The 16,396-nt window shown below is 32.7% G+C and overlaps 1 protein-coding gene across 2 annotated transcripts in view; it reads right to left on the reverse strand.

Annotated features, from left to right (window-relative positions):
* Window positions 1-359: 359 nt before the first annotated feature.
* Window positions 360-16,396, reverse strand: part of LNPK (lunapark, ER junction formation factor) — an 84,132-nt gene continuing 68,095 nt past the window's right edge. Inside the window, exons 10-14 of one of the 2 annotated variants that reach the window (XM_059928139.1) lie at window positions 12,545-12,650; window positions 11,215-11,285; window positions 10,126-10,296; window positions 8,513-8,595; window positions 3,043-3,136 (exon numbers count right to left, since the gene is read on the reverse strand). In XM_059928139.1, the coding sequence (XP_059784122.1) occupies window positions 3,128-3,136; window positions 8,513-8,595; window positions 10,126-10,296; window positions 11,215-11,285; window positions 12,545-12,650 (440 nt within the window). In that variant the 3' untranslated portion in view covers window positions 3,043-3,127. Of the gene's footprint in view, window positions 3,137-8,512; window positions 8,596-10,125; window positions 10,297-11,214; window positions 11,286-12,544; window positions 12,651-16,396 lie in introns of both variants that reach the window. The other variant, XM_059928138.1, reaches the window with a different exon arrangement.

Raw genomic sequence — 16,396 nt, forward strand, 5'->3', positions numbered from 1 at the left:
GAAATGCTGACAAGGTAAAAAGTATGAAACACCAACATTTAAAGGATGCGCAGGGGAAGAGAAGCCTGCAAAGGACACAGAGAAAGGGGCCAGAGAAATAAGAACAATAGTGTGAGAAGTCAAAAGCCAAAAGAAAAGAAGTGTTTCAAACTAAAGGAAGTACTCAACAGTGTCAATACTGCCAAGCAGTGGAATAAGTTAAGGACTGAGAGTCTTCACTGGATTTAGCAACAAAGTTATTCATTCACATAATAAATGTGTCAAACATTGTGCTAGGCCCTGGAGAAACAGAGGTAAATAAGACAAGAGCCTTGCACACACAGACTCTAAGTCTTGAAGAGATACAGTAAACTAGTAAACAGATAAAATACTTACACATTATGATAATAAAGTAACATGACAGAGTAAAAGGCAGAGGCTAGCTTTAGATGCGGAGCTTGGGAGGGCATTTCTCTGAAGAACGAACATTTAAGCTGAGACCTAAGATGGGAAAGGGTTTAGCTTGGTCAGAGAACTGAAAGAGGCCCTGAGACTGCAGCATAATGGTGGAAGAGCCAAGGAGAGAGAAGCCAGCTCATGACTGTAGATTACGCTGAGGGTACAGTGAGAAAAATTTAGGTGATGACCTGTTGAGCATTAGTAAGTAGGGAAGTTAAGATCACTCTAACTAACAGCACTTATTAGTTTGCTTTTCCTCATTTATACTAGTCTTAATAATCAGAAATAGGACATTTTACCACTCTTTCAACCATTAGCTGTTTATTACAATGTCAAAATAAACTTTTCTATTTTAAAGGGTACTATATGATTACAGTATGTTACCCGTTGCATTAATTTACCTTTTAACCTTTTAACCTTCTTCCATAGATACTTTCCATAATATCTGCTTAATTCTATCATTAAATTATATTTCTCTGAGGTACTCCTCATTTTCCAGTAATGTACATCAGAATTTGAATGCTTTATAACAAGAAGACTCAGCAAGGTGTTACTAAAGTGTTATGGGCCAATAACACACAAAAAATCTGATGGGCTTCATCAAAAAAAAAAAAAAAAGAGAGAGTGTCTATATCCTGTAGTATTATATTCCACAGTTTCAGGTTCCTATTTTCTTAACCTATGCATTTATATACATGTATATGATAAAGAAAAGCTGATGCAGAAAACTTTGGCTTGATTTTGAACAGCTGAATTATATGTGCATATTGTTTTTTCATTTCCTTATCTGCAAGAGGAAGAATTTATAGCCCTTCCATATTTCACAAGGATATCAATAGTATAAAATGCTACCATTTACTTAATATCTATTAATTATCAGGCAGTGAGCTAGGCACACTACATAAATTATTTTTAATTGTCCCCATACCTGAAAAAGTAGGTATTATTCTTCCAATTTTACAGATGAAAAGAGAGATCAGCTGATTTGCCCAAGACTGAAGAGCTGGAATTTAAGCCCAGTCCTGTAATCTTGAAAACTCTGGTCACTATACCATGATGCCTCAGACTATCAACAGATTTAGATTCCTTAAAAATACCTGTCAGATATAAGATATTAAATCATAAAGATGAATTTTTAAATGGTAACAAATGGTATTTTATTAAATTTTTAATAAACTGTGTACAACTTAGAAATACTTGCCATATACACCATTCCTATATATTCCTCCCTTTGGCATAACTTGATTTCAATTTTTTTTAATAATAGAGAAGAGAGATAAAAGGAAGAGAGAAAAGATAACAACACTGTACTTAAAGTACAAGAATTACTATTCTGGGTCAAAAAAATTTCCCAGTTAATCCTTAATACACATATTAAATCCAATGAACTACTAGTAATTAACTGCCTATTCTCACAAAACTATGTCTCTCAAAATTAAAAACTACAAATGGCCTAAGGATTTCATGAATCAGAAAAATCTAACCTCTGATTAGAACCTCTAAATGTCACTATTTCTCTGAATTTGAAAGGCAACAAGTCTGAATAAAAAGATCATAATTTGCTCTTAGCAGAATCTATTGATTTATTGAATTGTGAGCTTTTCCTCCTAAGACTTTTCAGGTAGCCATGTCAGCCACCAAGATACTGTCTGAAGAAGTCTAGGTATTTAACAGAAAGAAATTGCTGCCAGATCATCTTTATTTTCCTTAACAAAATACATAATAGAGCACAAAATTCACTTATAATATCATCATTTTACAAATATAAATAATGCTCAAAATTCAAGTACAGTCAAGTGCAGAGATAGTTCCTATATGTTAATACGTAAACATAAGCTAATTATATACATCAGGTACCTCTGGCCCAGGTGCAAAAAAAGAGACATCAAAATTAACACTGCACTTGACTGTTCGATTGCATTCTTACTGAGAATTCATACCAATGCCTATATTGTTACTGTAGTAACTTTCATACCTCTTAATATAAATGCCTAAATAGACATTTTACCCCTTGGAAAATATCTCAAGAGTTAAAATTCTATCCATTTTAATGATGTAGTATTAAAAATCTTAATTGAGTTTCATTCCTTAAAACAAACGCCATTAGAACTTATTCCTAACCAAAGTTCTTCCTATGTCAAAATGGATAGTATTTACAGGTCACAAATAAAAAACAAAACTGCTATATTTGTTTATATTTATAATGGAAAAAAATACCTAAAAGCTGTCTAAACAGTGTGGGTTTTATACATTAAAAAGGATTTTACTTTACTGATATCACTTGCTTTTAATTTTAATAGCAGTAGACATAACTTTGACATATTGAAATAGCTAGGCAATCAGAAATTCAGATGACATCAAGCATGTCTTTAGAGGGGGAAAAAAAAAGTACCACCTAAGAAAGCAATAACTGACATCAACAAGACTACAAATATCCAGTTGAAGGCACGTGGAAGCATTTACTACATTGTCGAAGATTCTCCACTTAGTTCAGGATTAGGAATAGCATCAGCTCTGGGAACTGTTGATTTGGCTTTATTCATTGAGGTTTCCTCATTCTTGGTCTCTTCTTGCTTCTCCTCTGGTTTCTCTGTGCCAGATGCTTGTTCAATCACTGGGTCTGTCTGCTCTGTATCCGGTATTTTGTCATCTGTCTGCTCTGTACTGTTATCTAGAACATCTTGTTCTTCTAAAGATTCTGAAAAGATAAAGAGTCAAGACTTTAGGTATACCCAAATGTTAAAACTACTAAATAAGATAAGCACATGCAAACATGGACTAAGAAACAGTAGAATGGTCTAACATTAACCTCAAAAATCTTAAAAAATATGTACTTAACTCCCTACAGCATACCATATATGAATTGGTATGAATGAAGGAAAAAACAAATTGGGGGGAAACAAACCCACAAACATACTTTTACCTGAAGACCCATAGTTCATGAAATATATGAACTTTCATAATATTTAAGAACTTCAAGATGGGTATGAAAGTTGAATGTCCAAATATATCAAAGTCCCAACAGAATTATGCGCTATAAGACAACAGCCCAGCAAAAAAAGCAAATGTATTAACTCCCAGATTATGTTTCCTGAAGGAACTGGTCTCCCTTGCGTCCAGGCAACACTGTGACCAATGTGTAAATGTGCACCTTTGTGTGTGTGTATGTGGCGTGATTTCCCACACTGATTTACATCTCTATTGTCCATGACTGGGGAGGTCTGGATCCACCTTTTCCAAAGGCATGACAAATCTTCCCTCATCCCTCTGCAAGACAAGTCCTCAGGATTTAAACCTCTGGGTCAGAATATGCTACATACCTTGAATGCTAGGGAGAGAAAGGGAAGGGTCTTTTGCCCCTGTCTCCATAGCGGAGGCCAAGTAAGGGTCTTGGTTCCTACCTGAAAACTTATTCCCTTCAAACTCTCTTTTGAGTTTCATTAAATTCAAATCTCTTAATAATAATTTAATAATAACAACTTTAATTCTTTAAAGTTTATAGAAAGGGATAGGAAAGGGAATGACAGGAGCAGAAAGCTTTGAGCCACCCAATTTCCAAATCAAAGATAAAAACCTAACTTTGAGGTGTTTCTTTGTTTTTGTAATAAACAGCAACTAATATTATTGTTAGGAGAAATATGGTTAAACTACATCGGCTAAGCAAATAAGCCGATTTTCATACCATCACAAAAGATCCCTTGCAATAAACTACAAATGTTACTAATTCAAAAAATCTGGAGGAAAGGTCAGTCTACACTAGTAAAAAGTTCTAGTTTTGTTCCTTATATAGTACAGGCCAGAATTTTGCTAAATAGAATTAATAGTTTTGCAAAGAAATTATGTGCTATACGCACACATATTGACCTGGAGGTCTTAACAAATTCATGGTTTTATCATATAATAAATACAAATTATCTATAAATCACACACTCTATGTCAAGAGTCAAAAAATATTTTTAAAATTATATTTAAAGCAGATATCTTAGACCCTAGTTTACAAAATTAATTACAATCTCTTTCTCTCTTTTTATATATAGAACAAAAGGCCAAAATTGCATAGTTAGGGACATCCAAGTTAATGAGGTTTTACTGTATGAAAATTTCACATGCTCACAAAAAGTAGTGAGGAATGTTCATGTCACAAAAATGTTATTTTTATCTTAAAAGGAACTTCAAATGGCACTGCTGCACCACTTGGAATCTTACAAAAATCCAAAGCAGAAAAGCAGTAGGTCATTTGAGTTGTGTTACTTGAATGTTCCAGTGCTCACAGAAAAAGCAGAAAGTGAAATGAAACTCTATGGACATGTACAGATCATTTCTGCTATAAGGGCAAGCAAGCTCTTCAGTGGAAAATTTCAGGAGTCACTAACCATTTGTAATTCTACCTTCACATATTTATCCAGAGTAGAATTTTAAGAGTCATGGTTTTCCACAACTCTCTGGCCATAGAGCAATACTTACTTGCCAAGAACTTTACAAGTGGTTATAATTTAGTAAACCCTCCAATAAAGTCACATGAAATGAAAAAACAAAAAGCTCAAAATTCAGGACTCAACTCATCAATAAACGTGCTTAAGTGAACATAGGTCCACATAGTTTGTCATATTCTGTTTGACAGATTGCCTCAGTACTAAACTTAGAACAGGAGAGGTATCAAAGTTCATGATTTATCGTATTAAAGCTCTGTGATGTAACTATTTTCAGAATCAGATACATCCCCAGTCAAATCCGATTTAATTTAAAAATTCTGGGATCTTAAAGAAGCAGTTAATACAAAGAGAAGAACTATAATACTTAATTTTTTAATGTCTATAGAGGTGAATTCTAAGAAATACCATATGCTGTCATAATTAGAAAATAGCATTATATACAAAACTTGCTCATCAATACTGCACTGTATTTCAGAAAATATATAGAAGACTAAAAACTGGTGAAATGATGAGTAGGGCTGGAGAACAATCAAAAAGCCTAGTAAGGACTACTTTTCTTCCCCCAGGTTAATTTTTAGAAAAGTAATTTTAATAGCAGTTAACACTACAAAAATTTGGTATGTGTCATAATATCTATAATGCAGATATCAGCTAGTCTAAACGACACAGATATTCAGTGTATGGATACCAATGCCATTTTGTGAGAGGTCATCCCAATAAGCTTGAAGTAAACTAGGTGTGCAAGATTAACAGAGAATTAATTACATATCAGTTTAATAACTAAACCACAGAGCTTTATAACAAGTTTATTAAATATATTCCAAAAGTACTTACTTTATTTCTGTGGGGGGCTATCATTTGCCTATTCTAATAAAAACAGTGAATTTTTTCTGTGAAGTTTAAAATAGCTTGGTGGTATAAAATACATTACAGTAGATGTCAATATTTGGGCATAAAATACCAAAAGAGAAACCAGCTTTCATGTTCACACTAATAAAACAGGCCTACTCTCCCTGTGCAGCACCAGTTTAAGACTAAAATTGATGCAAGTTACATGAGTGACCTAATTCAATCTGTAAGAAAATTTTAAAAATCACCTTTGACATCTGTAATGCCAAGAAAAAACAGATCACAATGTGATAAAACAAAAATTACCCAAGGGATTTGTTCCTTACCTGACTCCTACCCCTGCCCAACTCCCACCCCAATATCCTTGAGAGAGAAGCTTTTTCCACAAAATTGTAACAACTGGCTTCCACTTGTCTGGGCAAAGCTTCAGTTCAGCTAGACAGAGCTCAAACTTGTAAAACTGAGTGTAACTGTACAGTGAATACCACTGCCTCACCTGTAAACCACACACATGCAAAAACATCTAAGAAGATCACCTTACCTTTAGGTTTTTATTCTAGCTCTTAAAAGAATAACTTTCTAAGAAAATTAAAGAATAGTCTAGCAAAACAATTTCATATATCTCCAAAAGAAACACATAACTTCCACAGCAAAATACATGATTGTATTTAGATTATGCCTTCCAAAACCCCTCATATTTTAGTGATTTAGATTCTTACTTCTTATTCCTTTTTATAATAACTTAAAAATTTTTTTTTGCCTTGCTAACACATCAGTACCTACTATATGCATAGACTATAAAACTTACCTAAAGGAAATATGTTAAATTAAAATGGACAATTTGTCTTTGAACTCACAGATTTTAAACAAACAGTTTTTGCAAGATTTTTCTGCCTTAAGAAAAATGGCCAACTTATATTTAAGGACCAAAGACATGAATTTCATCCCAAAACTCAACTCAATGGTTCAACGAACAAAATTCAAATAAATGATAACCACCTATGAGAAAACAGCTTATCTTAAACACACAGAATGTTGTGTAATTATTTACCATTGGTGAACAAATTCATTAGATGAGACTTTAGAATGTCATTATTAAGTAATAATGTAAAACTATTAGGTGAAGGTGTTTTAGAAAAGGGAATCAAAAGGCTAAAAGATCTATATGTCTAAAACAAACATGCAAAACCATACTACAGGCAAGTTTACATCTTGAGTAAGCTATACATAGCTAAATATAAATAAAGGTATAAGTTTTTTTGATCTGATAAATACACAGAATTCAATAAAATTTATATTATCAAATAGTTCAATTTCCTAGAGCATCATAATAAGCAATACTAAAAATAGAATTTTCCCTAGTTCAACATAACCTAATGGTTACAGTATATTGCTTAAAAGAAAGGAAGAGCAGAAATCAGGTTATCAGATAAATTTCACCTTATATAAATTTTAATCATTATTTTTGATAGTACTGATTAGATGCCATGAGTTTTATTATTAGCAAGTTATTTCCAGTTGAATAAAAGCTATATTCTACTAAAATAATTACATAAGCTCTAGCCAAATATAACTGAACAATGAAAATGATATTAACATTTTTCAAACATGCTAACTCCAAATCACTTTACTAAAATACTAACAGTGTAGAAACCTTGTACTCTAATTATTACCATATCTAACAAAAAGAATGCTATGTATCAGTTATTTTGGAAAATACATTTTTAAAAAAAACAAAACTGATAAACCCACTTTAACATGGCTTAGCAGAGACTCAAATATTACTGTACTATTCATTTCACAGTAAAAGAAACCGAGGAACCAAAAACCAGTTCATTAGTTTGGCATACTATATCTAGTATGCTTTTAGATAAAATGACAATCCTAATATCTTGCTTTCTTTAATAGTCTATTACCAAAGCATCTGTATACACAGTTCTATAAAAAATACTAGGAATTCAAATGAGCAATTAATGGGAGGAATTTCTTCTAGGTCTCCTTCTTTGATGAAAACTTTCCAAGGTTTCATATGTTGTTCTAAAGAGTGGTCCAAAAATTTCAAAAGCCTTGTGCCTCATCCTAAACGCAAAATCTTCCAGTAGCAGGATCAAGACAAAACTTAATTTCAAAGTCTTGCATCATAAATAGAAAAAAAAAAAAACAAAAAAACGTTTCTTCTATTAACTCTAGATTTATATAAATGGTTGTGGAATATTTTTTGAAAAAAAATTCAGATGGAAGAAAGTTACCCTTTGGTTCCATCTGTAAATTCAGTAATGCAATTTCAAGGAGCTACTTCAATACTTTAAAAAAATATAAATATTAAAACGGAAAGTTTTTCTCTCAGACCTCAAGTTTCTATGTCAAAAGTGTAGAAATCAGCAATCTAAGCCCTTAATCACATTGGCTGTCAGCAGAGAGAGTAGCTGATTCAGATGATATGTTCCTTACTTCATAGTTCAATTTAATCATAAAGGTATGCTACCAGCATTCAAATAAATGCAGCTTCATCTGTTCATCAAAATACTTCCTGTCATTTACTAATAGAATCCAGCTTGGAATTGATAACTGTATATCAACAGTGTTGAGACAGGAGTCTTCGAAAAAATTTTCAGTCTTCTGGAAAGCCAAAGAAGTAAAAAGGTGCTCATAATAGCCATTTTGATGAATCCAAACAGAAGAATGAAGAAATTACTACTCTACAGACTATCTTAACCAAATGGAATCGCTTCAGTTTCTAGCACTGTGGAACTATCAGACCCTGCCTCAATGTCTTCACCTATTAACGTTACCTTATTAGGGTTGACTTTGAGCCAGTTAGACTTCATTCCGGAGATTTCTGACAAAAAATGAGACATCTGGGGTATTGCTCCTCCTAGATTAGATGAGAAGGGAAGGTATAGCTGGGTGTTGTTTTGCTAACTGTGCATCTTGACCTTAGCAGAAGATATAAAGTATGGGACTCATTATCAAGATATCTATTTTGTTGGCTGTTTTTTCTTTTCTTTTGTCCCAACTATCGGCTTTCAAATATTCACTTTAGCTTTCATAAGCAAGGTTACTCATGGAAAGGACTCCAATTTTTCCTCTAGGCATCTTCACTATGGAATTCTTTAATTTTCAGTTCCAAGAGGCTTGCAATGGCAAAGCAGATGATTTGCATGTGACAGCATGCAGCTCAGAGCATGACTTAATAAGCAAAAGAAAAAATCTGATATTGTGTTTGGAGTCGATGTTGCAGACTTGGAGAAGACGAATGCACTGATTTCAGTGTTGGAAGTACACAGGCCTCTTGTCATGGCTATCTGTATTCAAATTCCTTTTGATATTTGTTAGTAAGCCAAAAGCCAAGCCCAAGTCAACACACATATTTTAGGTTCATTTTTCGAAGTTAAAAAAAAAAAAGATACTCACAGTTTCATACTAAACTTTAGATATGTGAAAATTCATTGCCTCATATATTATTCTCAGTTTAAGCACTTTTTCTACTACTCAGTGATTTTATAAAGAAATCAAATATATGTAACTGATAATTTCAAGAAGTTAAAAAGATGCATACTGACTACTACTTAAACTATGTGAACTGAACTTCCCATATGGATTTTTTTTTCTGTACCAGGTAAAGCACCAAAATATCAGGGCCTTTGTCATAATTTTAGCAATCTTCATAATTCAGAGCTGCTTAACAAGCAGCTCCTCACCCAATATTAATAACAAGAAATAGCTGGCAATTAATAGTCAGATCTTCCATCTCATCTTTTTCATTTTTTCATGAAACTTCCTCAAGAATTCCTAAAACAGAATTAAAAGATAAGTTCTAAAACTCAGTGAATCCTGATAACTTCAGTTTCTCTAAAATAAGGTTGTTTTACAACAAAGGCATTCATCAGCAGTGTTAAATCTTGTGGACCTCAATAAATTGTTTGTTTCAAAGGAACACCAGTCCTATCAACATAGTCTTCCAAAGAATGTAAGGCTGACTTTCCAACTCCAAAGTTTCCGGCTTTCGAGTAACTTCTATTCATTGAAATGGTAGGCACAAACCTATTTTTATCAATGTTAATTACAAAGCTTATAAGAAATTTACCCTTATGAGTAGTAGTTTCATAATTCTCATAATCTGCTTCATTTAAATAAATTGAAAAATAATTCCATGGAAACATTACTAGTTAAATCTCCCAACAGTTATTAAAAGAGGTAACTCCATAAATAATATTTACCTAGCTATTTCTAGATGCTGCTTAACACAATATAACCTGTATTTTAAAACTGAAACACATCATACCAGTTGCACGGGAGGCCACAGTATCAGAACAACAGCTGATCTACGCATGCTGCAAAATCTGATCCATTCTTGTCTAAAATATTATTAAGAGACAAAACTTTTTAATTAACATATTCATACCTTCACTGATCTGGTTCTCTGATGAAATCACACTTCCTGAGGGCAAGGAACCAACTGTACTTGAGCCTTCCAAAGTCTGCCCCTTCTCAAAACTAAACTCTGGAAGTCTTGGAGCCTGGGGTCTGGTTTTTCTTGCAGGATTCAAGAAAAAACAGTAGGCACAACGAAAAGCTGCAGAGAATTTAAAAAAACAAAACAAAAACCATAAAACCAAAGAAATTTTAAGGACTAATCAAGTAACTCTCAAGATTACTTTTACAAACAGTCAAAGAACCCTTCAAAAGTTACTTAGCCCTTGTGAAATTACTCGTGGTTTTAATAATATTATGGCAGGTGTTCTAACCAAAGTTTATTTTAAAGCATACTTTCTAATTATTATTAAAATTATAATATCAATTTAAAGCAGAAAAGATAATAAGTTACATAGCAGGTTAACTAATAGCAAAACAATATTAATAATGATCTAAATGTATTACAGATATTACATTTCTAGTCACCGGAATCATTAGGTATCTTAAAATCCAGAACTTTGCTCACTTGACCCAAAAAATGTAGTATGTCATATTTGAGAAGCATAATTAATCTAGTTCAATATTTTTAAGTACTAGTAGCTGCACATAAAAATATTCTGAGGAGCTTTAAAAAAAATGCTGATTCCTGGACCCCACCCCAGACCAATTAAAGCAGATTATTTGTAGGTGGGACCTGGGCATCACAATTTTTAAAAGCTCTTCATGTGATTCTGATGCACAGGGAAGTTTAAGAACAACTGGCCTAGGGACTTCCCTGGCGGTCCAGTGGTTAAGACTCCGTGCTTCCAATGCAGGGGAAGTGGGTTCAATCCCTGGTCGGGGAACTAAGATCTCACATGCTGTACCGCACGGCAAAAAAAAAAAAAAAAAAAAAAAGAACAACTGTATACTGTACAAAGAAAAAAACCTGAGTTGTCTTTCTTGCTTTGCTCTGTGTTCTACAATATGCCTGAACAACATATAAAGAGTAGTACCTAAAATAAAATGGCATTACATGGGAATTGGCATAGAATGAAATATTTAAAACATTTAAATCTAACTGCCAAATAATTCTTACCAATGTATTCAAATTCTTCTTTCAAAGCCATGCCATTGTGAGAAAAACACTGCTGACATATAAGGGCATACCTACACCAAAAGGAAAAATGAATAGACCAGTTACAAATGCAGATAAAACCCATGGGAGAGGCTACTTTAGCCATCACAGCTAAAGTACACAGTACATAGCATTTAATATAGCTAAATGTGTCATAGTAGATTAGATATTACTTATAAAACAATAAACAATACTCTTTAAACATGCTAACAGTCAAAATTTCAACTATTTTAAAATATAATTTATACATCAAATTAAAAATAAACTAAGAAACACTCAAATGAAAATATTCTTACTAAGTAAGCAGAAACATATTTGATAACAGAACACTTAAATTTTAATGTTTTCTAACATATATTCCTGGGGATGACAGACCCCAAATCTGTGGTCAGATAAGACTGGAAAAGATGAAACCTCTTAGAGATTCACAGTGAGTATTATTAAAACCTCTGAGATGTCTTGTAGTAAAGAAATGAATTTAATTTTGTTTAGTCCAGTCCAAAGGTTAATTTCTGTACATCATGATTCCTGTATCTATCCCAGTTACACTTAAACATCTTCTGCATTTTCTACTTATGTAATCTTTCTGTTCTCTGCATATGTACTTAACAAATACTTGGCCCTATCAAACAACATTCTATCTGTTTTGGATAACATATAAATTTTTACATTAACATTAAATTCTAGTCCCTTTATTAAAATGATAATATTACAATAACCTTGTCAAATATTTACTCTAAGAATATCCTAAGAATTACTTAAAAGTCTATACTATGACAATTGCTTTGCTCACATCATACCTATAATCCTACAGTTATTACAAGGATCAATTAAGATAATAACTGGAAAAGCATTTTGGAACTGTAAGTGCCAAATACATGAAATTGTCCTCACTGTTATTAAAATTATCACCATCAAGTCCAGTACTCACATTTATAAAACTCCATTTCTAACAACCTACCAACTTTTCACTATTTACATGCTCTTCAAGTTCAAAAGAGTCAATGAAATGATTCAATTTCTCTAAAAATTACCTTATAGTGCAGTTATAACATAGCAGAGTTACAATATTTTTTCTGTTTTAAATGTTTTATCTAGATACTTTAAGCTACTACTGAAAAATAATTGAATATGTACTCTTTTGCAGGGCTATAAAATACTCCATTATGTTCTAAAATCAGGAAACAAGAACCACAAAGTTGTAGAACATCTAGTACATGTGCACACACACATACCCTAAGCAATAAACTTTTCTTCATTTTCATTTATCTACCACCCTAGTAAACATTACCTGTTCTGTGGACCATCACCAACTAAATATTCAACAATTCTATCCAGAGCACCTCGTTCTCGGGGCAGAATAGGTCTTGCTAAAGGTGGACCAGGAGGATGAAGACCTAGTAAATAAATAAATATATATATAACTTATATGTATAAAATACATTTAAACTTTAATTCAGTTGCCAAAAACTACCTATGCTTGTCAGAACTTTTAAATGATTTTAACAAAACAAAAATAATAGTTATTAACCTCTGTATTCAAATTTTCATTAAAAATACTGCACTACAAAAAATACATTTATACATGTGCTATATTAGAACCAGGAACATAATCTATTAAGGAATAAAGCTATGTTGAGTTCTGTACAATTAATTTTTAAAATGCTCAGACTCTTAAAAGTTTATGTAATAGTAAACTAGGGGACTTCCACTTTGTACCACAATAGAATAACCAGGGTCAGATTTAATCTTCCCACCTAAAACAACTAAAATACTGTGTAAAATATATGATGCAATGGTTTTAAAGACACTGGATATCAGGCAATGTAGGATAAAGATCTCTGAAAGACAAAAAGCAAATAAGATGAGCCCACTGCCAACAGCCAACTGCCCCCAACCTGTTGCCTGGAGAGAATTTCCAGGTAGCAACTCAGGCAGGGTAAATCCAGGTGAAGTTCGTCAGTCTCCTTGAGTTGAGGAGATAAAGCTGGAACTCTGGGGAGGCCAAGGCAGGTTGAGTTCACTGGAAAGAGTACCAGAGAGGAGAGAATGCACAGAGCAAGGACACCAAAGATTTGCCCAGGATGCATATGAGGAAGACTACCTGAGGACAGAGAAATAACTGCCCCAAAATATTAAAGCTACCAGTGCTCACATGGGATGAAAAATATCACATTAAAAAAAAAAAAAAAAAAATCACATGTTCCCACCAGCCAGGGTGGAAAACTTCATAACTCACAGGTCATCGGGTAAGTATTCAGAGGAGCTTTGTATAGGAATATGAAAACATCCTGTACCCAATAAGGTTAAATCTACAATGTCTGACATCAGATAAAAAATTATTAGATATGCAAATTAGCAGGAAAATACAACCCATATGAGAAAAATCAATCAAAAGTGACCCAGAAATGACAAAGATGACAGCATTAATAGACAAATATACTAAAACACTTATTATGACTATATTCCATATGCTTGAGAATCCAGAGGAAAGATTTAATATGTTAAGTAGAGACATGAAAAAAATTTAAAAGATCCAAATTGAACCTCTACAGATGAAATCTATAATATCTTGATTAAAAAATCCACAGATGAAATGAATAGCAGTTTGGACATTACAAAAAAAAATTAGTAAACTTGAAGACAGAGCAACAGAAACCATACAAAATGAAACACAAAGTCTAAAAAGATTTTAAAATGAACAAATCATCAGTGAGCTGTGGAACAACCTCAAGCACCTAGTATACATATAACTGAAGTTCAGAAGAGGAGAGAGAGGGAAAGAAAAATATGTTTGAAGAAATAATGCACAAAAACTTTCCAAATTGGATGAAAACTGTAAACAAACACACAGACCCAAGAATATCAACAAACCCTAAGCAAAAGAAACATAAATAATATTGTGCCAAGGCACAGCATACTCAAACTGCTTAAAACCAGTGATAGAGGGAAAATCTTAAAAGCAGTCAGAAAAAGATACATTATATACAGAGAAACAGAGATAAGAATGACAGATTTCTCATCAGAATATAAGCAAGCCAGAAGACAGTGAAACAGTATCTTTAAAGTTCTGAAAGAAAAACTATCAAATTAGAACTCTGTATTAATGAAAAACATCTTTTAAAAACGAAGGCAAAATGAAGACTTTTTTTGGACATACAAAACTGAAAGAATTCATCACTAGCAGAACTGTACTACAAGAAATGTTCAAAGAAATCCTTCAGGCAGAAGAAAAATGACATCAGGCAGAAAGCTGGATCTACACAAAAGAGAGAGGAGTACCTGAAATCGTTACCATGTGGGTAAATATATAAAATTTATTATTTAAATCACTTTAAAAAATAATCAATGGCTTAAAGAAAAAGTAATACATGATTTCCCTTCCTGTCCAAAATTTCCCATGAAAGCTTTTGTAAGCCAAAATGGCATAAAGTGAAGAAGCAATTACCTTAGGATACATCTTGCTAATGGATGCACAAAACAAACTGAGATAAAACACAGATGTTCACAGACAAAGTTCAAAGCTATGGCGGCTTGAGGCTGAGATGCTGAGTGTAGTTCCCAGGGAAGGAGCTTGGTGGTGCCACTCTTGCTGCTCAGGATGTGCGCTGCCTCTATAACAGCTCACTGCAAAACAAACGCTAAACGCTATTTTTGCTTTCCACCTTTTTTTGTAAAAGCGAAAACCCTCTTCCGATTTCTTTCAGTTACTGAAAACAGGTACTAATGTAGGTCTTTCATAAAAGCAAAGTGGTGTAAAGTGAACTTTCAAAATGTGGGGGATATCTGTAATTTCTTCTGGGGTTTATAATACATATATAAGCAAAATGTATGACAACAATAGCACAAAGGCCAGAAGGAGAGAAACATAAGTACACTGTAGTTTGATTCATAAACTATGTGAGAACTGGTATCATATTACTTGAGATGAACTGTGACAAATTAAAGATACATACTGCAAACTCTAAAGTACCTGCTAAAATAACAAAAACAAAAAAGCACTATCACTGATAAGGCAACAAAAAAAATTAAATGGAATCATAAAAGACACTCAACCCACAAGAAGGCAGAAAACAGGAGAAAGGGAGCAGAACAGATGAGACAAATAGAAAAAAAAATAGCACAATAAAAGATTTAAACTCAAACCTAAACATACTAATCATTACATTAAATGTATGTGGCCTGAACATCCTCACTATAAGGCAAAGATTGTCAGAATGGATAAAAAAGCAAGACCCAATAGGTGCTGCTTACAAAAACCCCATTTTAAATATAAGAACACAAACAGGTTAAAAGTAAATGACAGGAAAAAATATATAAATACACTAACACTAATCAAAAGAAACCTGGAGCACTTGTATTAATAGCAATCAGAGTAGATTCTGGAGCAAAGAATATAATCAGGGATAAAAAGGGTAATTTCATAATGACAAGAAGTCAATTCATCAAGAAGACATAATAATCCTAAACATATATGTGCATCATAACAGAGTTTCAAAAACTAACAGAACTACAAAAAGAAACAAAGACACAATTATAGTCAGAGATTTCAACAGCATTCTCTCAATAATTGACAGAACAGACAGAAAATCATTAATGATGTACAATACTATCTACTACCAACTTGACCTAATTGACATTTATAGCCATTCTACCCAACAGGAACAGAATATATATTCCTTTCAAGTGAACATAAAACATACACCAAGACAAATGATAGTATGAGGTATAAAACAAGTCTCAATACACTTAAGAAGATTCAATAATATAAAGTATGTTTTCTGATAACAATAGAATTAAATTAGAAATCAGCAACAAAAAGACATCATGAAAATATCCAAATTTTTGGAGACTAAATAATAGAGATATAAAAAATCCAGGCTTTAAAGAAAAATCAAAAAAGAAATTACAAACCATTTTTAACTGAATGAAAACAAACAAAAAAAAAACATGTCAAATTTATGACATGCACCTAAAGCAATACTTAGAGGAAAATTTATAACACTAAACACTATACCACTAAACACCTACAAAACAGGATAGGCCTAAAATCCATGAATTCAGCTTCCACCTTAAGAACCACAAAGGAAACAGCAAATGAAACCTGAAGTAAACAGAATAAAGGAAATAATAAAGATCAGAG

This window comes from Balaenoptera ricei, chromosome 7, assembly GCF_028023285.1.
Source record: "Balaenoptera ricei isolate mBalRic1 chromosome 7, mBalRic1.hap2, whole genome shotgun sequence".
Classification (NCBI taxonomy): domain Eukaryota; kingdom Metazoa; phylum Chordata; class Mammalia; order Artiodactyla; family Balaenopteridae; genus Balaenoptera; species Balaenoptera ricei.